The following is a 23194-nucleotide window of genomic DNA, read 5'->3' on the forward strand; positions in this document are numbered from 1 at the left end:
ACAAATCTGCTGATTACCCATTGATCCAAGTCAGCTGTGTTGCAGCAGGAAAACTCCTACGGCTGCAGGACTGCAGCCCTCAAGGACCAGAGTTGCCCACTCCTAAACTGTGAGGTCTGAAATGAGGTGTAACTAATATGGCAGCTTCAAATGGTGCAAATCTGGGCTCAACTTTGCAGTTACATGGTTGGAAAGCAATGGTGATAGATGGTGTATAGATTTTTTCACCACTTTGCTGGTTTTCTGTACTTTAGCAGTACTTTTTATCAGCTATCAGTAAAGTCATGCATCTAACTCAGTGTTTCCTCAGGACCCCCTGCCCTGCATCTTTATAGGTAAACCCATTTTAACACACCTGGATGAAGTAAAAAGCTTGTTAACAGGCTGCAAAGAACTTGATAAAGAAGTTTAACAATCTGACTCGGGTGTTTAGGAGGAGGAATGTGTCTAAAGCATGCAGAGCCGGGGGTTCTGAGGATCTGGATTGAGGAAAAACTGATCTAACTAAACCACTTTGCCACACCAGTGACTGGAAATGCAGGACGTCTGCATCTTGTCTTGGCACTAGGACACCATAAACCTCCTTAATTTAAAAAAAAAAAAAAAATGGATTTCAGCTTCAGCTGTAATACCAGTAATAATTTGCTTAAAACATCTGTCTTCTACTGATCCCCATTCCCCGACTTGACCTCTCATTTTTAATTCTTTTCCAAAGTCATTATGAGCTGAAACAGCGCTCTGATCTGCAGGGTCATGTTTAAAATAATTGCTCAATCAAATATATGTTTTTTGTTTTTAAACTCTTGTTTGTTAAAACATTACAAAAGTTTAGATTTAGTGCCTTTTGCTGTGTGAACACATACTCACTGGTCACTTTATTAAAGTGGACATATGCTTTTAAAATCCTTCCTTTTCATATGTAACCATTGATTTATGGTCTACAGAAAGTAGAACTGCAATGCTTTGGTCTGAATTCCAGTTTATTCTAACTCCACACACCCCTTGTTAATACCTGTTCTGAGGCACGTCTTCAGAGCAACTCGTTTTTACAACCTTTCAATTAACACAACAGTTTATCGGCAATTTGCATGATTGCAATTCAGTGAAACTTTGGCATGCCGACATGGTCAAGACGACTTTCTGAAATTTAAAGCGAGCACCTGAACGCAGAGGAAAGGAGATTTAAGTGAACGAATGTGCTGTTGGTGCCAGACGGACTGAGTGTTTCACTAACTGCTGATCCGGCAAACGAGGGTCCGAACTGGTCCTATCTGATCTGAGCCTGTTTCAGGGGAGATGCTGCAAAAGAACAGATGAGAAGCTTTCAGCGGTCACTGCTTAAAAAGAAGTGTGGAAAACACAGTGAAACACAGTGAGAGTTGATAGTAAAGAGGAGGAGGCAGAGTTCTGCAGGAGCATAGTGTGCTTTATTAACTACTGATTGAAGGTAGAGGACTAGCCTTAGCCAGGACCTAAAGAATCTGAAGAAACAAAACACACATTCTACTAGTTGTCAGCCTTCATCTTAAAGAAGGGAAGACTGAAGCTCGTCTTGTTCAACTCTTCAGGAGTGCTTTGGTAACAGAGAGGCCAGATGGTAACGGACTCCTTTATTAATCATTAAACTCTCCATTAGAGACAGAAATGGAACAACTCCAGCCAATTGTTAGTAGGAGAAAATACTCTTAGTACACTTTGGACAAATAGTATATTAAATTATGTTATCAATTTTTTTTTAAAATGTACAAAATAATGGGTCAGGTTGTATTTAGGTGAGTCAATCTTCTCCAGGACGGTGTCTGTTCTTAATAGAAGGCATGTTGTGTATAGTTAGAAGTATTTATATGTCATAAAGTTTCTGTCACATCCACAGGTGGAGAGGCAGCAGCGTATGAGTGACAACAGACCAACCAACGACAACTTCAACACGATTAAAACGGTTACAGGCGGGAAGAAAACTAAAAGCTACAGATTGCACCAAGCCGCAGGAGTGATCACAGGAAGACATGTTGCCCCGTGGATGTGTCGCGCCCACTCAGGAAGGACGATGGGCGGGCTCTGTCTTTAGATTGCTTCAACGTAGTTGGCGGGCAGCATGCCGGTCTTGCCGGTGCGCTGCACAGTGCCGTACATCCAGCCCTCGTCGATGGACTGCACGTTAACGATGACATCGCCGTCTTTGAAGGAGACCTCGTCGCTGTCGGCCGCGGCGTAGTCGTACATGGCGCGCACACTTTTCTAGGTGAAATAAAGAAGATGCTTCAGGATGTTCCATGGCTGAAACAGAACTCATAGCTAGTCTAGATCAGGCAGGGGTTGGCCTCGAGCAGATGCAGGAACGATGTGTGTATCTGTAGTGTGTGTTACTAACCCCGGTGGTAGAGGGATGTGAAGGGATGGAGGATACAGTGGTCTGCTGGGTGGCCACAGAGGAAGACCTCTGCTGCAGCTCCACAGTCCTCGTCTGCTGGTAGCCTGCAGATGTTCCAAAAACTCTTATTGCTCCCAAATTTAACTGGACACATCTGATCTGTGTCATTTGATTTGGTTAAACATCTCATTACAATACTGGAGATGTGGTGATATTTCTGGATCATTACCCATAGAGTTTGTCATGAAGCCGTTGCTGTAGAGGGACAGGTGGTGGTCAGCGTCCTGGGATACCTCGGACTTCTCGTCAGCCATGCCACTCAAGGCGCTGGTGGAACGGGAGTGCTCCTTGCTGCGACGCTGAGCTTGCACTGCCAGGACAGTCTCAGGTAAGTAAAACTATGTGACATACAGTCAGTGATTGTGGAAATAATGCTGATTTTTTTCAAGGTAAACTGCCAAGGTTACGCTGTTTGTTACAATAAGGATTAAATAAAACATTCAGAGTTTGATATCTACAAATACAGATACAGGAACACATTTCAACCCTCAGACCAACATGTCCACTTTACTAATTAGCTGCTATAGGTGAGCATATCATTTTAGGAACTATTTCTTGGCAAATAAAAGGAAATAACAACCGAGGTATTTGCTGAAAATGTGAGGATCAACTAAAACTGGACTTTATTATAAATACATAAAACATTTCAGATCTGTTATGTGATATTTTAGAGTTTAAGCTAACCTGACATCATGTGCAGACTTCTGGACTGGATGTTGTCCTCAGCAGGGTCGTAGTCGAACACAGAGCCGGGGTTGGTGCGCCACACACGCAGATCTGTGGAGCACATTTCTGGATCAGTCAGAGAATTACAAAAAAAAAACAAAAAAAACCCCAGTTTCCATCCAGGCTAAAAAAAACTTCTGAGTAAAAACAACAAAAAAAAAAAATTAACTGGACTGTTCAATAATGTTTTATTCTGTAAAGCAGATAAACACAACGTTATTACACCATCCACCACAAAAAAACAACTAAATACTTCAATATAAAAGTGGTATAGACACCAAGAACTGTTAAAGCTGGGCTGTCTGAGTGGCCGTACCAGTGATGGTCTCCTGGTCGTGCTCCATGGCACGTCTCCTCTCCATCTCCACAACGCGCCTCTGGATGCCGCGGTAGCTGATGTCGCTGAAGTCCTGCGTGTTCTTCTTCACGCGGTCTGTCACCGGGTCAGAGGTGGTGGGAGTGAAGCTACCCTTACTCTTCTCAAAGTCCTCATGATATCTCACCTGAAGAGTTCAAATCCCAATCAGTTTATTTATACAAGGAATTATACAGATCAGGGATCCTCAGTCCTGATCCTCGAGGGCCGGCAGCCTGCAGGCTTTCCAGGTTACCCTGCTGCAACACACCTAGTTTGAAGTCTGAGTCTGAGTCAGGTGTGTTGCAGCAGGGACACATGGAAAACCTGCAGGACACCGGCCCTCAAGGACCAGGACTGAACATCCCTGAATTATGTGAACTAACTTTTGCTTGCAGGTGAAACCGATGCTGGACATGCAGAATATGTCAGATAAAAAAATGAAGATAAAAATGTTTGATTTATACCTAAAATATATATTTATCCATTTACACAAACCTTTGTGGATTATTTAAACCTTAACTTCATCTGATGTATATTTTAAGTCTTGTAAAAAATTCTGATGAACAGACATCACCTGATTCTGCTAACATGCCTTATTTCTGTAAGTCCTGATATAAATTATCTTTCAGTACAACAGAGCTCAGCTTTAGTCCAGAAACAAACAAATAAAAAAAAATTACGCATGAAATAATCCCACTGATTCAGTCAACACTCACTGCCATGTTTATGGTAAAACAGTTAAACAAAACAACTCTGTTTGCACTGATTTGGTTAAAATAATTTCTCAAATAGCACTCCGACAATTAATCATATACATTAATAACTTAATATTTAATCTCTTTGCCAGCGTCCTCTTATTGCCTTTAATAACAGGACACTGGCTTGATCCACTTATTATGATTTCTACACCTGATTAGTTTGATAACCAGAAAGATGCAGACGCCAGCTTTGCTTCTTGAGTCCACCAGTGACATACCTTCCAACGTTAGAGTAGACATGAACAATCAACTGATTAAACAATAAAATAAATCTTACGCCAGAAATAATACGCTGGGTCTCCCTGACACGCCTCATCTCAGGTGTGTCCAGAACAAAGGCGGCCTTGCCCTGGACCTGCTTGCGGAAGCTGTCAGAGTACAGCACCTAGACGGGGCAGAATGGTGGAAAAACACAGGATATACAATAAATGTTGGAAGAAAACCATTATTCTGTAACCATTAACATCCACAGCACAAAGAGCGGGAGTCTAGGAGGACACACACACACAGCTGCTGGCGGGACGGACTGGGGCACGACTGACAAATGAATTAGCAGGGAAGTTCTTATTAAGAGGTCAAAGAGTTAGACATAACGAAATTATTTGTCAATCCTCAGAGGGCGAGTAGAGAGTTACAAGATGAAGAGGAGCAGTTTGAACGACAGGAGAGGTGCACAGGCACACCTCAGCTGGTGGGACTAGAGATGTTTAAAAAAGAGAGAGCGCAGTCGGGATCATTAATATGATTAACGAGAGCGGTGGACAACTCGGTTAGAAAAAGGTTAAGAAAGGGGGAGGAGTAGAACATTTCTCAACGAGAACATGTTCTCGGTGGTTCTGAAGGTACCGAGCTAATGTTTTCTTGGTTCCTTTTGACTCGCTCCATCTCTGGAGTAAACACCACAGGCGTTCCTTTGGCTGAACTGTCTTTATACAACACCTACAGGACAGAAGCACAGCGCCCCAGAGGGCCAGTCAGACACTCTCACACCATTAACACCACACAGCTATAGGACTGGTTTCATAGACTGGGACTCTTAAAGGCTTGAACTCTTTTAAAAAAAAAAAAAAAAAAAAAAGTTTTTTTTTTTTTTTTTTAAATTATTATTTATTTAAATATCCTGATTTGATTGATTTTGAACAAGAAACTCTTTCCTAGTTCTGGTATATATTTAAGCAGAGTCTGAGAAATTGGTCCTATAGAGTTAAACATCCTGGTGGCTCCCGCTGAACAGCCAGGATCTCTGTCGTAGGACCAAACACATGTAGACAAACACTTTTGCTGTGAAATGGAAATGACCTGAGCAGCACTCAGCAGATTTATATAAAGAAAGCTGCGCTGCGGGTTAGAAAATACGTCATTTACAGGCAGAAGGGAAGAAACTGATGGAGAGGATTAAAGATGAAGTGTAATAGAGATAACAGGAGAGGAAGATGGATGGATATTAAGGCTTCATTAGGATGAATGAAGATAATAGCAGAGATGGAGCTCAGGAAACTGCAATCTGAGCAGGAGATGAGAATGTGAGAGAGAGAGAGAGAGAGAGAGAGAGTAGCAAAGGGGCTTATGATGGGCACTACGATCCACTCTGAACGGTTAGGAGCAGACGGGGGTCCGGCTTTGTTCCACTACCGAGCTGATGTGCTTCTGAGTTTCTTTGACCCGCTTCACCTCAGGGAGATCCGGTATAGCTGTGCCTCGACCCAGAGAGTCCTTGTATTTTATCTACCCAACAAAAAAAAAATTGGGAATTTCATGCAGAGAGAAAGTGGAGGGAAAAAGAAGCAGATCAATAAGAGACAATTACAGGATGACAGCAAAGCATCCAGAGCAAAAAAAATATACAACCACAGCAGACATGAGACACAAAACACACAACTTGCTCCTGAGAAATGAAAAAGCAGGTTCTGTTAGAGGAACTGTGGAGTCAAGCTCACCCCACAGGGCTCACTGGGGTTATACCTGAATGGTGGGTTGGATGGGACACGTTCTAACGTCAAAGTGACAGGAGGAGGTTCAGGAGACTGGTTATGTAATTGTATTTGAAGGTGAAGGTAGGGAGGGGCAGATGAATGCAAATAAAGATAGAGGATGGCAGAATACAGCTCACTGCAGTGGAGTACCGTGCTAATATTCTGCTGGTTGCGCTTTACTCTCTCCATCTCTGGGGTTTCTGATAGTGACGTGCCTTGTCCCACTCCTTCTTTGTACTGATGCTTTGAGAGAGACACAAAACAGTCACATGTGGTGGTAACATACTACATGGTAAGATTAGTGTTCAACTCAGGAGGTAAATGCCAAATAAGGGAGGGAAGATCCTGGAAATGCAGAGTATTTAGGAGAGAAGTAGAGGAGGGAAAAAGTTTTCAAACCAAGATCCAATTCTGGTAAAAAAAAAAAAAAAAAGGAATGATTTATGGAAAATAGTTAGGATGGAAGGAGGGAAGCAACACTAAAACCAGAAGAGTTTTGTTGATAATTAGAGCCTGGGGAATGATTGTAAGGAGGAAGGTCACTGCAGTTCTTCTCCTCTACCAGACTGATATTCTTCTGGGTTTCTCGGACCCTCTTCACTTCAGGAAGATCTGGTATGGATGTGCCTTGACCCAATGATTCCTTGTACTGTATCTGCCCATCGCAAATGTCACAAAAGGTACAGAATCAGACATTACTGTATGAAATACAGACACATGGATGTCCAATCCATTCATAACTAATTACACCACAACATCCAGGTTGTTTACAAAGTGTACAAAACTAATTTTAGTTTGTTACTTTGAGGTTTAAATGAAAGTAACTGATGATAAACCATAAAGTCTCAGCACATGATGGAAATGTTAACTTGTGGAAACTAATGATGTCACAGATCTGTTTACACTATATGGCCAAAAGTCTGCAGGTACTGAAGCAAAATGCACTTATGTTGTTAAGCACATAATTCATATATAAGTGATGGACCGCTGGTGCTGAATGATGAAGTGTTGATGACTAAAGTCTGAATTTCTGGACCTGCCTCTGCTCTCAACAAATTAAGACATACTAATAAATACAAAGTCTGAGCCAGTCAGTCATTTTCTTAGTCCAATTAGGGATCTGAAGGAAGCTGGAGTGTATTCCAGTAACCACTGGGCGAGAGGCAGGGTACACCCTGGACAGGTCGCCCGTCCATCACAGCCAGATCTAAGCCAACCAGGAAAACTAGGGGTGGGAAATTGAATAGAAAAAATCAAATACTGGTATTTTTTGCTTCACAATTTTAAAATAGATTTTTTTTGTTTAAAAAAAAAAAAAAATCCTTTTTTTTTTTTTTTCAAACAAATAAAAATAATCATTTTAAAATTTTTGTCATTTTTATTGTTTTTATTGATCTTTTACTTGTCTTCTTGTTCATTATAGCACCAGAATGATGGTCTGGCTACTGTGTTGTTTTTTTTCCTACTTAAAATCAAGAAAGTGACTCGCAAAAAAAAGTTTTGTACATTTTCTTTTTGTTTTTAGTCGACAAAAATCAGCAATATCAAAGAATCATGAGAATCACAATTTAAGTAGACTCAGCACCCAAAATAAAAATCGCAATCGAATCAAATTGGGATGTTAGCATATTGTCACAGCCCTAATGAAAACCAACTACAAACAAAACATACTGTGCATGGCAGCATCCACAGACTTCTGGCAGTATAGTGTGTTAATGAGACAAAAAAATCTACATCTAAATGTTTCATCTGTTTACACTAACTTTTATCACTATGTGTTATAATTAGTTAAATTCTAACATTTTACTCATTAGGCCATAAAAATGTGAATAAAACAGTGTGAAGTGTGAATTAAGAGTGGTTACTGGAGGAGATTACATGTGAACCCAGTCTACTTTTGTTCTTGGGTACGAGACAATGAGGGGGCATGGAGGAAGGACTGAGGATGAGGAGATGATGGAGGGCAGGGTCACTCAGTGGAGTACCGTGCTAATGTTCTTCTGGTTACGTTTAACTCTCTCCATCTCTGGGGTCTCGGGCAAAGCAGTTCCTCCTCCTAAATCCTCTTTGTAACAAATCTTTATGTGGACAAGGAATGAGAGCATGAATAGGTGTTTAACTTAATTTTTACTCTTTGATACTAAGAACTAAAAGATTGATATCATGTCTTAACTACACAACTCAATTTCCAAAAAAGAATTACGATGCTGTGCAAGATATAAATACAAACAGAATTCAATGATCTGCAAATATGACTTTTTACAGTTATTGATGGAGCATATGAGCTCATTGTGATTATAAATAGAAGCAAAATGTCCAGAAAAACTGCCAAAACCAACTTTGCAACTAAAAAAGATAACTCAAGAATCAGGTCTCATCTAATGAGGTCTACTGGAGCAGGTAAGTACCATGATTTGGATATAAACAGAGAAATGTAGAGGTACAATTTCTCAAAAATAAAGATAGTCACACTATACCTACAAGTTATTAAAGTCTTTGAGAATAAAGTTCCTTGATGAAAAATTCTGAAGACTGAATCCCCCACAATCTACTGCACACAATCTTATCGGACACTTGAAGAACATTTGTACACAAGCTGCACAGCTGCAAATCAACATTTCATGCCTGTGATTCATCAGGCCCTCAGATTGCATCAAAACAGGCATTATTCTGTAACAGAAGTCACTGCATAGGCTCAGGAAACCTTCTAGAAATCACTTTGCAAATCACTAATTAAATTTTCTATTATGCAAAGAAGAAGCTAACATGTGTAAACATAAACCATGTATGAAACCATATTTTCTGAGCCAAAGCTTGTTTTGTATTGACTGAGACAACATGGAAAACTGTTCTGTTTTGATGCATTAACTAAAATGTGAATTTCTTTTAGGGTAATCGCAGTTGCTACATCTTCTGGACCAAAGAGGACAAGCTCTGACACCATCAAAGCAGAAAGTATAAACATGCTAAAAAAAAAAAAAAAAAGCACAGGCCTTTTTCAGAGAAGATCTTGCTTATTTCAGCAAGACCATGCTGAACCACAAACAGCATCAGCTACAGCAGCATGTCCAGGAGGTGGGTTGGACGGCCCGCAGTCCAGGCTTTTGACCAAATATCACCGAACGCTCAGGATTGTTGAGCAACATCAGACCAGGGTGGGTTAATATGTCCAGCTGAAGGAGCTATAAACATGTTGCTGCGATCAAACTGGAGATGAGCTACTATTTTTCATACGATACTAAAATGTCTCACTTCCTGTGTTTGATATGTTTCTATTTTCTATTGTGAACAATATATTGGTTTAAGAGATTTGCAAATCATTGCTTTCTGTTTTTACTTCCTTATAAACAATCTCCAAACTTTTTTCCTTTTTTTTTTTTCCATGTCGTTCATCTAAATGTTTCAGACCGTTACACAGACTTTCACGAGCTTCAAAGCAATCCACCATTAGTAAAAAATAATTAGGCCAATAAGTAAAGTGATGTCAATCCAGTCTTGGAAAGGTTGAAATTAAAAGTGGTTACTGGAAGAGATTACATGTGAACCCAGTCTACTTTTGTTCTTGGGTACGAGACAATGAGGGGGCATGGAGGAAGGACTGAGGATGAGGAGATGAGGAGGGCAGGGTCACTCAGTGGAGTACCGTGCTAATGTTCTTCTGGTTACGTTTAACTCTCTCCATCTCTGGGGTCTCGGGCAAAGCAGTTCCTCCTCCTAAATCCTCTTTGTAATGAATCTTTGTGAGGACGAGGAATGAGAGCATGAATAGGTGGTTAACCTAAGTTTTACTCTTTGATACTCACGACTAGATGCTTAAATTTGTTTCTAAATTATACATGATTTTGTTGGGAATAACCATGTGAGCACAAATCAACAACAGATAATTAATAAGAAATCATTTGAACACACAACTTAGAACAAAACCTTTTACAGCACACAAGCTCTGCACTATACTATTAATGTTAAACTACAGAAAAAAATCTCAAGGGTTAGTTGCATTTATTAAAAGTGCTCAATGTCTAAAAGAAAAAAGTTAAAAAATGTGTTTTGTCCAAAGAAATGAGAGATTGTTAAAATGAGGAAAAGAAACAAACAAACCATTAAAGAAAAAAAATCAAAGAAAAATGTTTAAATTTGTGTTATTTAAAAAATATTTCGGAGTAAATACCGAGCTGAAATTCTTTGTATTTTCTTTAACACGGAGCATTTCGGGAGTGTCCTTTACAGTAGACACTTTGCCCTTTATGCTTTTTAGGTCATTCTGGTATTGAAGCTACAAGGAGAAAAACAAAGGTCCAGTTAAAAGGTTTCATTGTGATAAAGGTCAAACAAAAGAGGAGACAGAGCTAAAACAGAGAAAAGAAAAAAAAAAAATTTCTGCAGTTATGCTCCATTAAAAACCCTGCAATGATTTAAGAACAGAAACTGACAGCAAACATTTAGCTTAACTCAACACAAACAGACGACACTGAACTATAAACATGAAGTATCTAAGATGACAACTTAAAAGCAGAACCATGCAGAGAACCAACAGACAACAGCAGAGCCTCTGACTTCTTACTGCGTTTCTTAGAGCAGTCACAACCAAAACCCTTTTTTTTAACTTACAGTGCTGAAGTTCCTCTGATTCTCACGGACTCTCTGCATCTCTGGAGTGTCCAGGACTGGCACGTAGTGAGACATGGTCTTCTCAGCCTCCTCTTTGTACTTTTTCTGTGTGAACAAGACTCATAATTAGCAGACCTCTCCCAATTTTCTGGTTTAAAAGGTGTCCACAAGTGGGAAAACTGGAGGAGAGATCAGAGTGTAGTTTCATTCGTTTCATCTACCTGGCTGACAATGTTTCTCATCTGCTGAGCATGGATGATGTCAGGGGTGTCGATGACAGTCGTGTAGCTGGCTCTGTCCATCTCAGCGGTCTGCTTGTACTTAGTCTGAAGTTGAAATAAAACAGCCAGTCAGCGCTGATTCTGTTTAATTACAACTAAAAGCATAAAATAAGAAAACGTCCAGCTTGTTTCTTTCCAGAAAAATAAATCCAGGATGGAGAAACAACGTGGGAAAATTTGACTCAGCGGTTTGTAGAACCACCTCCAACATGCTGAGACGTAGGTGTTGGCTTAGTGCAGTTTCTCTGAACACTGACCAGTTTGATTTTAGGATAAACTCACTGGGATGTCCGACTGGGAAGACTGGCAGATGTACAGAGTTTTTTTTTCTTTTAACTGAAAATAATCATTCTCACTGTAGAATAATTGACTCCAATTTGTCTGCTTGTACAACTTTTCCCAAACTTTGACAGCGAAGAGTGCTTCTCTTATATCTGCACAGTGCTGTAGTGGTTTACACTGCAGCCTCACAGGTTGCTGGTTCGAGCCTCGGCTGGGAGGAGGTTTGAATAGTGGCTTTTCTGTGTGCAGGTCTCCCCATGTATTTTGGGTTTTCTCTGGGTAATACAGCTTCCACCCACATGAAATGCATGTTTGGTTAACTGATCACTTCTCACTGATTTGGATAAAAGCGTCAATATCATCGCTAATGTCTTTCCACCAACACTCAAAAATAGAGGTACAATATGAGGACATTTCTGTACCTATAGGTACATTTTAAAGAAATGTTCTCTCAAAAGTACAATACAGGTCTTTAAGAGACCAGAAGCACACCTTCAGAGTATGAAAAAGGGTTCAAAGTGACATAAAGTACAAATTTGTACTATTTTAACCATAAGGGTACCTGCAGCATTGAAAAATGTTTGTCGTGACAAAAACTATTGTTAGCAGCAGTGCGATGATTTTAATTAAAAAAAATGTAAAAAGTCGCCTCAAAAGAACTGTATTGTTAAGACGGGTTTAGACCCACAAAGGTGGAGAAAAAAAACTGTTGCGGGTGTAATGTTACAAACTAGAGCAGAGTTGAGTGATGACAGCAGTACTAATTAACAGTCATTTACTACACCAGACAATGAAGGTCAGATGCTGCAAACCAAGTGTATGGTTGGTCAGTATTTTGAGTTTTTGAAGATTATTTCTAGATTAAAGATAAGATAATATTGCTAAGTGGAATGGACCGGGCCTAATGCTGGGGAAAACATAAAAAACATAACTTGATAAGGTGAGGTTGAACTTGATAAGGTACAAAAATAGACCAGAACTGAAGGGTACAGAAATGTTTCTCAAAAGAGTACACCCCCAGCGACAAGCATTTGTACCTTTTTAGGTACAAGCTGGTACCTCTATTTTTAAGTGTGAAGACACTGTGCTAATAACACCTGAATCTATCCAAACTGCTCCGTTCATACCAACCCCCTCCTGTTTTACAGGTAGTCACACATGCTGATGTTCACTGAATTAAGTGCATTTGATTAGTATTACCAGAATCCTTGTTACCTTTTGGATTCCTACAAAAGCAGTAAGGATGTACATACTGTTTAAACACTGCTGATGCAATCTTTTTAAAGCAACAATTACTTGGAGTAAGATGTCACTGGCTGCTGCTTATCTGAGGTTGTATTTATGTCATTTCAGGACCCAACAGCTTTTTCCTCTTTTGTCATAATTTGTTTAAACTTAGAATTGAAAGATTTTACATTTCCCTTCTCACATGACTGTCCCAAGACCATACATGCTCATTACTTATTCTGTATATAGACATTAAAAATATATGCTCTACTCAGGTTAAAGCAAACAATGACATAAATACCTGACTGAGGATGTCGGTGGCATTCCTGGCTCTCATAAAGTCTGGGGTGTCAGTAGCTAAAGCCAACATGCCCTTGCCCTTGATCTCCTGCTCCAGTGCCTTCTTATACTCCCTCTGTAAAAGTGAAAAGTCATTACATACACAGCAGATTACAAACAACAGGATTTCTACCTATTCATACAGAGGAAGGCTGCAAAACCAAAACACCTAAGGGAACAGAGCAGGTTAGTTTTTTTGGTTTTTAAAAAAAAAAAGAATCGATTAAGAGGATTGGACAGAAGACTGTGTGTGAAACTGCTCTCAAAACTGTAAAATATAATAAAAATAGATCATTTAAAGACAGAATATTAAGGTATAATAAGTAATTTTCACCAAATGTGTTTCTTGTTTTGCTTAAGTGGAAAAAAAACTAAACATTTCTCTAGTCTAAGAAATCAACCTCAAAGTCAACCAGCGTAGAAGTTGACAAATAGATTCAAGGTTTTTTTTGTTCTGTATATTCATGCAAAAGTTTTTAAAAAGTCCTCTAAACTGTCATGTTCAATATTCAACAAAAATAAGAGATACTTTGTGTAATTTTGAGGTTGATTTCACATAAAATAGCAGACGTATAGGAGAAAACGATGAGGTTAAAGTATGCTAATGATAACATTTTCTAAAATCACTCAAGGAGAATTAGTGATGTCATGAAGCAAAAACTAGAGGAAGAGCCAAACCCTTTTAGTGCAACGGCGAGGCATAGTTAAGAGGAGGAGGAGTCACCAAGAGCGGGATTAAGGGAAGTCACTCAGAGGAGAGCATGATGCCACTCTCATCACCTCTCAGTCGTACCTCACACAGGATCTGAGTAGCATTCTTTGCTCTCAAAAGCTCCGGAGTTTCCTCCAGTAAAGTTAGCCCTTTACCCTTCACTCCCTCCTCTAGATCCTTCCTGTACTCTCTCTACATGACGGAAGAAGAACAGAAAGACTGCAGAGAAGAGCACACAGGCAGGCCAGGCCAGGGCAAACACACAGTACAGGTGGGGAAGGTCTGTTGCTTGCCATTTAAGCTCAAAGTCACCAGACCTCCTACTGCAAAAACAATCGTTCAAATTTTCACATAGAATATGGAGATATTGTTGACTTTGGCAGGTTTCCTAATAAAGAACAAAGTGAACCACAATTCATCAGACACAGCATGAAAAAACAGGATCAAAACACCAAGAAACCAAGCCGGCATTTCATGCATCTGCAAGCTGTTGCTGAATAAACACGAAGAGCTGAAAGTGACATAAAGAGTTCAGGAGTTTAAAACTTTTATGCTATAAGACATGCAGCAGGTGGATGAAGGTTACATCATTATTAGTTCAGGACTACTTTAAATCGTGCAGAAGCTTCAACTAAACTGGGAATGGTGGCCTTAGAAAAGGCAAAGTCGGGTCAAAGACTTAAAAGAGAAAAGTGGTGAAAAGGAAGAGGGGCTGTGGTTGGAATGGAGACTTAGTATGATTATGAACGAGGGAAGTAAAGTGGGGGAGATCTGTTGGATAAATTGTCCTTTAGTTACCTCACTGGCTATTTTGGTGGCGTGTCTGACATGAATCATGGCAGGGGTGACCTCCAAGCCTGAGAGGTTCTTTCCCCTCATGTACTCCTCAAAGTCCTTCTTATAGTCTTTCTATTGGCCGCAAAAGACAAGACAAGGCACAGACAGAGCTCAGAGATCCGCATGCAAGCAGTGCAGGTTCACAGTGCAGCTACAGCGGCCTAATAATGCCCCTTTCTGGATGTGCAACCTTCAAATTTTTGCAATTTTATTTCCCTTTTATAAACTGTTTTAAACTTTAAGCTTCGAAGCAGATTCTGGAGCAGACAAACACTTTACCTTTGTCTCCACTGCATCATGCGGGGAAGATTGGCGCAGTCACAATATTAGGCAACACTACACAACTGGGTCAGTTAAATACCAATACATTTCACAGTATTGAATTAATAAACATACAAATGTTTTATTTACAATACATTACCTATAAGAAGTGATTAAAATGCCAAAAGTAGTTCAAGTAATTTGCATATTGCTCCTAAAAATGAATTAAACTAGTATTGATACATTATATGTATCGCGGGGTTTTTTTTGGTCATATTTTCAGTTTCTTTAAACACCTTCCTGACATCCAACAAACATATCAATATACAGCAAAATGCAAAAGAATACAAGCATCGGAATGAGCTGAAGACGAGCCTGAACCTGCAGCCATGTTTAGCACAGAGATGGAGAAACAGCATTTACCTGGCTCTGCATGTGCTGGGCCTCCTTAGCAGTCACATATGTGGGTGTCTCAAAGTCCAGCATGGGTTTGCCCTTCTCCTTCTCATACTTCTCCTTGTATTTCACCTGGAACCAAATGCTACGTCAACAGTTTTAGAAATATGATGCATCTCAGGAATTTTTTCAGTCTTGGCTTGCATTGTTTCATCTCAAAACAAAATGTAAAATTGAATGCATGTTTGTCAAACATAAGGGATCATTTGTGGTGTAATAAAAAGTAGCAAAAAGATCTGAACAAGTTTATTTACGTAAAATTTTTTTAAAAATGGTGTAATATATGTGAATGGTGGTGCAAGCCCTTCCCTTTCTGATTTGTTTTGTTTCAATGTTTTTCTGATTTTATTAACAGAAATAAAAACAGAATATTAAATCCCAGGGAAAAAAAATGTTGAATTTTTTGAACAGCTTTGAAAATCGTTAAAATCACATGCTACCATTTAATGTTCTGTACCTGCGCCAGCTTTAAGCTACGTTATTGATAAGTTATGCAGTCCAGAAATGCAACACTACCCTCCTCCAATGTAGCAGGAAAATGATCAACACTTAAAACTCATACAGTGTTTGCTGACCCCTGGAGTTAGTACCACTTACGTTACTCTGAAGTTCAGATGCCTCCTTGAGATGGAGCTGTTCTGGTGTGTCAGGAATCATGTGGTAGTGACCCTTACTCTCCTCAAATTTCTTCTTGTAGCGGTACTACAGGGAGTTCCCAGTAAAGTAAGGCAGCTCAGTACAGCAAATCAGAAGAATGTCTGTCTGGAGTTTACTCTTGTGCATTACATATTACAAAATGCCTCACATTTTGTGACAGAAAACCAAAAAATATTATCTCTAGATAGTTAGAAATAAGGTGAAAGTCACCTAAAAATCAATTAAGCAGAAGGAGGGTTTGTGTTAAGTGATCATTAATAAAAGAGACTACTTCTATTGAAACTACAACAGGAAAAAGTGAAGCATTAGACGTTTTATTAGATGATATTATGAGAGGGTCAAAGGTGAGACGGCTAAGGATCACTACCAGATGAGGTCACGGGATAATGGATGCCTGGATGATGGAGCTTAGTGTATAAAACCATGAGATGGTCAATGGTTTACAAGACTATGTTGATGGAATCAGGTTCATTTCAGCGAACCATGGAGGGTGCACTGAAACTGAAACTGACTCACAACATCTGTCTTGGTGGGAATGTGAGAGGGTTAAAGGCTGATGACATCTTACGTCACTGGACAGTTTGCTGGTGCTCAGACTGTGCTGCATGGACAGAGACTCGGCCATATCCGTCACAGGTTTGTGGATCTTCTTCAGGTCACCCTTGTACTTCACCTGTGGGGTGATGCCACGGTTGGAAATCAACATATAAATTACAATGTGAGAAAGTTTCAGTTTGCAAAGTTTATTCAGTTTGGAAGGATTCTTAAGGAATTGGTTTCTTATTTTATCATATTTTGTTATATTTAGCCTTACCTTAATGCACAAGTACTTAAGAAAAAAAAAAACAGAACAATTGGGATTTTACTCTTTAATTATCTGCTTTATTGTTTTGTAAGGCAAATATTTCAGTAATTCTAATCTTTTTAAAATGATTGGAAATAAACCTGCCTGAGCCACATAACATATGGTTTGGGTATGTAGTGCCAAACAGTAAGTATTTGCTATCCAGTTACTGGTAAAGGTTTTGTCAGTTTCACTATACTTACTGTAATGTTAAGTGCTTTTTAAACCATGTGTTCAGAAAAAACCCCCAAAAACATTGGTTCTCATTACTATTGTCCAAATGAAAGTGAAAAAAGGCAAAACGCATTGTTTTTTTTCTCTCCCCATTTTCTAACTTTGAACCAAGAATCATGAAACTCAGCTTAGTAGATTTTGTTTTATATACCCTAAAGGTCCCTTGTTAGCCATTTTGTCAACAGTTTCATCTGGGTGTCAGAATTCTGACAACATGGTTTTCAACCATGTTACCCCAAATTCAGCCTTGGTCGCTTATTTTAACCACTCTACTAAGATTGGAGTGTATCTGTATCTGAACCTTTAAATGTCCATGAGTGGTGTCTGTCCACGCCCCACTCCATGCCCCTTTTGGGGAGAGGATGCCATTATTTCCCTTTGTAGGGTCACAACATTGAAGATCTCAAACTCACCTGTTTGGGCACACATTTGCTAAAACAAGGAGCAAGGGAGAGCCCTCATATACAGGCTATGGGGACAAAAACCTTTAGAAAGTAATTTGTTCCATAACATTGGGCCTATGCTGAGGACTTTGGATTCTTGTGGCATTTATTAATAATAAACGAGGAATATCCTAATAGAAAGAGGAATTATATGTAGCAAATAAAAATCCTACTAGAACGTACTGCAACCAGGGCTTTCAGGCTCTGGGTAAGTCAACCAGTTAAACTGACCAGTGAAAGTTGGATAATTGTGATAACAATTAGACAAAACAGCAAATATAGTGATGAAGCCACGAACACTAAATGACTCGGCATGTTTTCTGTCTACATAGTAAAAAAATCTGATTTTATTCTGCTCTCTTTTTTTCAGAATTGACCTCTGTAGATATATATACAACATATATATTCACATATTCCATTATGATCTGAGAGGTTCTAAACCACAGCTGCATCGTTCCAAAGAGATATTCATCCTAAAAGTGTTTTTCTTTTGTTTTTTTTAGGTGAGCAATAAATTGTTTTCACTTGAACAATGTGTTTTATTCTTTTTTTCTTCACCAGCCACTCAAAGCGTTCAAGCCTTGGCTGGCCAGAGGGTCGGACACGGGTCTTTCTCTTTGCTGTTTCTCTCCATGCATGGCCGCTTTCTCCCACCATCCAAAGACATGAATGTTAGCTTGAATGGTCACTCTACATTTTTCCTAGGAGTGAATGTGAGCAGATTGTTTGTCTGTCTGTGTTGCCCTGCAATGGACTGATGAGCTGTCCTGGTGTACCCTGCCTCTCGCCTCCTGATTGCTGGGTTGGGGTCTACCTTCCCTGCAACCCTGAATTGAACTAAGCAATAAAGAAAATGAATGAATGATAACAAAATGTTTTTTTTACTATGACTTTACAAAGTATTTTAAAGAGATCTTGTCCATGGATCCAGAAAAATCTGAACAAATCTGTATCTTGTTTGGAGATGGTCTCTGCTACACGGTACGTCTAGCTTTCTTGATCAGATCCTCAGTAAACTAGACCTCTGATTAGGTCATTAAAAGCTACATTTAATGGATGAGCGTGTAATGATGGAGGATTTGTGGGCACATACCTCACTGGCCAGATCATTGGCATCCTTCAGTGTTTTGTACATTTTGCTCTCCTTCAGATCAAATTGTGGTTTCTTTCCTTTCACCTCCTTATCAAACTTCTCCTTGTACTTCACCTGGAAGGGCAGATTATTTGTTTAAGTTAGAGGCTGTATTTTCTGAGTGGACACAAAGTGCAGTCATGGATTTACAGACTATCAGAAAAAACAACAAAACATAATATCTTTTTTTTGGTTTTTATACAAAGTATGAAAAGATCAGTAATAAAAATTCCTTCCTGTTCTTTTATTCTTTCTCTTTTTTTTTGCAACAGACATGCAACTTTGATTGCAGTCAAACATTGTAGTTTCTAGATATGTTTATAAATTTCATGCTTCTCATTTTCCTTCAGCAATCATGTTAATCAGAGGAGGAGGTGTGTTAACAGGCTGGCAGCTTGGGTCCAACACTGAAAGAAAGCTAAACTTCTTTTATGAGTTATACTTAGTTTGTTGTGTTTTTAAAGTGCTCAATCTTCATCATCAGGAGCAACATAATTCATACACTAGAGTTTTTGTTTTGTTTTTTTTAAAAAATCTGTTATAATTTCTTCGTACATAATCAGTTATTCAGACATGTCATATATCCACATCACAATGTGATATTTAATGCAATTTTAATGCATTAATTAATGCATTGAATGCATTAATTGCATTAATTTAATGCAAGTGTGATGTAAGGCGACCTTGAGTGTCTAGAAAGGCACTCAACAAAAAAAATGTATCATTATTATTATTATTATTATTGTTGTTATTATTATTATTATTATTATTATTATTATTATTATTATTAATGTTAAGAATTGGGGATCTGTTCAGTCAGAACCAAACTGGGCCAGTTAAAACCATGATCATACTCACTGTGTCTGATTTTCTTTGAGATCGATTGCAATTCATACATGACATTATAATTAATCTAATTAATGTATAATAATATACATTTAATCTCTAAATGTGTTGTAAAGCACAATATGGAAGCTTGCAGTCCTGATTAGATTCTCTAACAATAAACTCAGTCAACTTTCTGAATGTTTTATGGTAGATTCATATATATTTTAAAGCTTTCTAGCTTTGATCACATCAAACAAGATGCATTTCATAGTGATGCTGCTTGAATACAACATCCATATAATATAAAGGATATATGGATGGAACAGGGATATGAGGCTGAATCCTTTCAATTTTGCAAAAAAATTAAAATGGAGATTTAACAATCAAAAAGAGATTGTTCACTTTTTTAGTTGTAAATTTGGACAGTGAAGCTACACTGCCCTCTAGTGTTCAGATGAAGCAGAAGCTCCTGGAAGTTTTTTTTCCTCCTTTCTTTAAAACTATCAGAAAAACAATCAAATAATAAAACTAAGAAAAAAAGATATTTGAACAATATAAACAAGTATATCTTAATTACACCAGTGCAACTAATGCATTAATGCACCTGTCCATGCTGAGCAATGAGCCACAAGTTGTTAGCAAAGGGAAAAAAAGATAGAGTACTCAAGGGCATAAACAAACTGCAGGAGAAAGAACATCCTGATTTGATTAAATGATCCAGTTTTTCAGCCTCTTTTAGTTTAATAAGCTCAGTCAACCCTGTGGAAAGCCAAACCCTGACATTCAGTAAGACTCTCAGTTGATAGTAAGCTGATAGAAAGACAGAGCAGACAAACAAATAGCAGCAGCCCTTCAGTTTTCAGGGCATAAGCCTCCTTACATCACTAGTCACCGCACTCATTTTCTTAATGTGGCGCATCTGGGGGGTATCATAGGAAGCTGCTCCATGGAGGGACGGCCTGTCCTCCACCTACAAAGCGCGGTGTAATCGAGGGATGAGAATACAAAGACAAGGACATTATGGAATCAGGGTTGAGGGGAAAGAGATTAGGAAAAGGAGGGAGGAGAAGAAAGAAGGAGAAAGAGGAGACGTGTGGGAGGGAAGGTTTAAAGATGGGGTGGGACATGTACAATGATATGAGCAGTTAAACATGAACAACCTCTTAGATGAAGTCACAAAAGACATGGATTGTAATGCAGGATGGCAATGGAAGCAATATGGAAGAGCCGCTAGTTCTATAATTAGGCCAACAGGACCGCTGCTAAGCATCTACGATAGCATCACTAGTCTGCAAATAGTAGCTGGTAGAAGCTGATCGGGCAACAAAAGTGTGCAGCTGGTGTAATGTGGCTGCCACTGACAGGCTCCAGCTGTCCTCTATAAGCAAATAAATATGAGGAGCATTTTCTTAACATAATTGTAGGGGATCAGCAGCAGCAGCCTGACTGGAGTGTCAAAGGATGAGATGGTTTACTTGGCTTGCTGTACCTGGCTGGTCAGCTGGGACACATGGGTTGCCAAAGCAATGTCTGGGCGGTGGGCCAGAGAACCTCCACGACTGGCCTCTTCACGGGCCTTTTCACGGTAGCCAATCTGATGAAGGTAGAAGCAAACAGGAATCAGTAAACCTGTCATGGTTTGCGGAGATGTGAACCCAAATGCAGAACGGAAAAGCAGCAGGCAGAGGAAACGCTGAGAATCATATTTAATAAACTGAAAAACAACAGGGAGAAGAACAAACAATATACCTGCAAGTGACAACTGAAACCAGGAGGTATAAATGCACGGAAAACTAAATGAAGCCGTGTGAACTAACAAACAGGAAACAAGGAAAACTACAAAATAAAACAGGAAAGCAGAACTATGATGACTTAAAAAAAAAACCCTAAAAAACTCCACACTGAGACACAACTATTCATAAACTACACTGAAGCGTTAAGTGGTTTATAAAGTTCAGTCAAAACCAAAATTCAGTTTTACAGGTGGTGCACATGAGGTATATACTGTACATATTTACACACTGTTGCTTTAACCTACAAATGAAGGCCTGCTCGCAGATTATGCTATAATTTTCTGACATTTGGGCTTTTCCTCTTCTACTCTTCATCAGCCTTTTTTTTAATAATATTAAACTTTCCTCATTTTCATTCTGACCTCACTCAATCCACTGCTCCAGCAAACTTCTTGTCTGTGCTCTTCGAGGCAATCAATATGCTGCTAGTCCTTTTAAAACCTCACTTCTGTTCTGTCACTAGTTGCCTCCAGACTGCAATCCTTCCTCTCAACGCCTTAAACAGACATTCATCTGACGTTTGCCCCATCCTGAACCCACAAGCATCTACATGTCTGAGATCCTGTCCCATCTCTTTCCTCCGTCACCTCATGCTTCACCATGACGGCCTCTAGCAGTCAGTCATTTCTCTTCTAATTCTCTCCACATCTTCATCCTTTCAGTTGCTCTCCTGATCTAAAACAGTTTCTGCACATATTTGATGGTTACCTCACTGATCAGTTTAGCAGCCTGGGTGGCCTTCTTGATGTCAGGACGGTCGACTACAGTGGTGTAGTGCAGGTTGGCTTTGGCGTCTTTCTTGTAGTTGACCTGAAGAGTTGCGACAAAGAACGGCGTATAGTGCGTGTCAAAAACTGAATGATGTGTCAAAAGAGAAAAATAGAGGCAGCGGAAATGTTTATGAGCAGAGTTGACTCACGTTGCTCTGATTCTTAGCCACTTCCATGGCATGCTGAACATCAGGTGGCACGATCATGTGGTTATACACCGACTTGCCCTTTTCCTTCTCGAACTTTGCTTTGTACTGTTTCTGTAAAGAGAGAACAAAAAAAAAAAAAATCAAGTAGAAACAGTCCAGCGTGGAGAAACTGCAAAGCACGATTTGTGAATAACAGATTTTACCTCGCTGACGAGCTTTTTGACCTCCTTGCTGTGGGCGGTGTCGCGAGTCTCGCGCAGGGTGGTGAAGGAGCCAGACTGCATGATCTTCTTACCCTCCTCCTTGTATTTGCTCTGAGGAAGAAGTCATAGCATGTTGTAGTCAAAAGGTTAACTTAAGGATGTGCAAACACTGCTGAGATTTTCTCCCGACTGCTTCTCACCTCTGATGCCAGCGTGCGCACAGCCTTGGCATGGAGAATTTGAGGCGTATCCAGAACAGGCACATAGTGGCCCTTTGTCTTTTCATATTTCTCTTTGTATTTCACCTGAAGAAGAGGAAACTCGTGTTGGGTAACCTAAACTTTTTCTGTCACTGATGTTGCAAACAGAAAAGGGAAACCGTACATCACTGGCCATTTCAGCGTTCTTCTTGTAGAGGAGGGTGTACTTGTCGTCGGCTACAGGGATCACACAGCCCTTCATCATCTCTTTATCATACTTGTACTCAACCTGATGGAATGATGTGGAAAAGAATCAGAGCAGGATCGGTGATAATAAAAATGATATTTTTAAAAGAAGCATCAGCTCACATCACTCTGCTGCAGGGTGTTTTTGGCAGCATTGAGAAAGTCAGGCCTATCCGTTGTCCAGATCCACTTGTTCTTGGTTGCTTCATACTTCTTCTTGTAATCAAGCTGAAAATGGAAACAAGTGTTATATTTTTATCATAAATTTATTCAGGTCATTTGAGTTCAGTCATGATAAATGGCGGTGTGTACATTGCTGATGTTCTTGTAGGCTTCCTTGGCAGCACGGATGTCGTGAGCCTCAGGGTCCATGTTGATCTGCGCCTTGCTCTTCTCATACACCTCTTTGTACTTCAGCTGAAAGATGAATAAAAACCACAACATTA

At 39.5% G+C, this 23194-nt stretch overlaps 1 protein-coding gene across 12 annotated transcripts in view; it reads right to left on the reverse strand.

Annotated features, from left to right (window-relative positions):
- Window positions 1–1405: 1405 nt before the first annotated feature.
- The window catches only part of neb (nebulin), a 60825-nt gene continuing 39036 nt past the window's right edge, over window positions 1406–23194 (reverse strand). For 4 of the 12 annotated variants that reach the window (XM_079254002.1, XM_079254004.1, XM_079254003.1 and 1 more), the window contains 29 exons: window positions 23061–23165; window positions 22872–22976; window positions 22687–22791; window positions 22503–22607; window positions 22303–22413; window positions 22100–22210; window positions 21889–21990; window positions 20877–20981; window positions 20268–20357; window positions 18521–18634; window positions 16475–16579; window positions 15217–15321; window positions 13777–13887; window positions 12946–13059; window positions 11076–11180; window positions 10855–10959; window positions 10415–10519; window positions 9890–9982; window positions 8232–8324; window positions 6809–6901; window positions 6397–6489; window positions 5906–5998; window positions 5120–5212; window positions 4551–4658; window positions 3474–3660; window positions 3116–3208; window positions 2601–2741; window positions 2372–2475; window positions 1406–2238 (listed from right to left, as the gene is read on the reverse strand). In XM_079254002.1, coding sequence (XP_079110128.1) covers window positions 2065–2238; window positions 2372–2475; window positions 2601–2741; window positions 3116–3208; window positions 3474–3660; window positions 4551–4658; window positions 5120–5212; window positions 5906–5998; window positions 6397–6489; window positions 6809–6901; window positions 8232–8324; window positions 9890–9982; window positions 10415–10519; window positions 10855–10959; window positions 11076–11180; window positions 12946–13059; window positions 13777–13887; window positions 15217–15321; window positions 16475–16579; window positions 18521–18634; window positions 20268–20357; window positions 20877–20981; window positions 21889–21990; window positions 22100–22210; window positions 22303–22413; window positions 22503–22607; window positions 22687–22791; window positions 22872–22976; window positions 23061–23165 — 3168 coding nt within the window. In that variant the 3' untranslated portion in view covers window positions 1406–2064. The remainder of the gene's footprint in view (window positions 2239–2371; window positions 2476–2600; window positions 2742–3115; window positions 3209–3473; window positions 3661–4550; window positions 4659–5119; window positions 5213–5905; window positions 5999–6396; window positions 6490–6808; window positions 6902–8231; window positions 8325–9889; window positions 9983–10414; window positions 10520–10854; window positions 10960–11075; window positions 11181–12945; window positions 13060–13776; window positions 13888–15216; window positions 15322–16474; window positions 16580–18520; window positions 18635–20267; window positions 20358–20876; window positions 20982–21888; window positions 21991–22099; window positions 22211–22302; window positions 22414–22502; window positions 22608–22686; window positions 22792–22871; window positions 22977–23060; window positions 23166–23194) is intronic. The other 8 variants (XM_079254005.1, XM_079254006.1, XM_079254007.1 and 5 more) reach the window with 8 other exon arrangements.

The sequence above is a fragment of the Telmatherina bonti genome, assembly GCF_933228915.1.
Source record: "Telmatherina bonti genome assembly, chromosome: 15".
NCBI lineage: Eukaryota > Metazoa > Chordata > Actinopteri > Atheriniformes > Telmatherinidae > Telmatherina > Telmatherina bonti.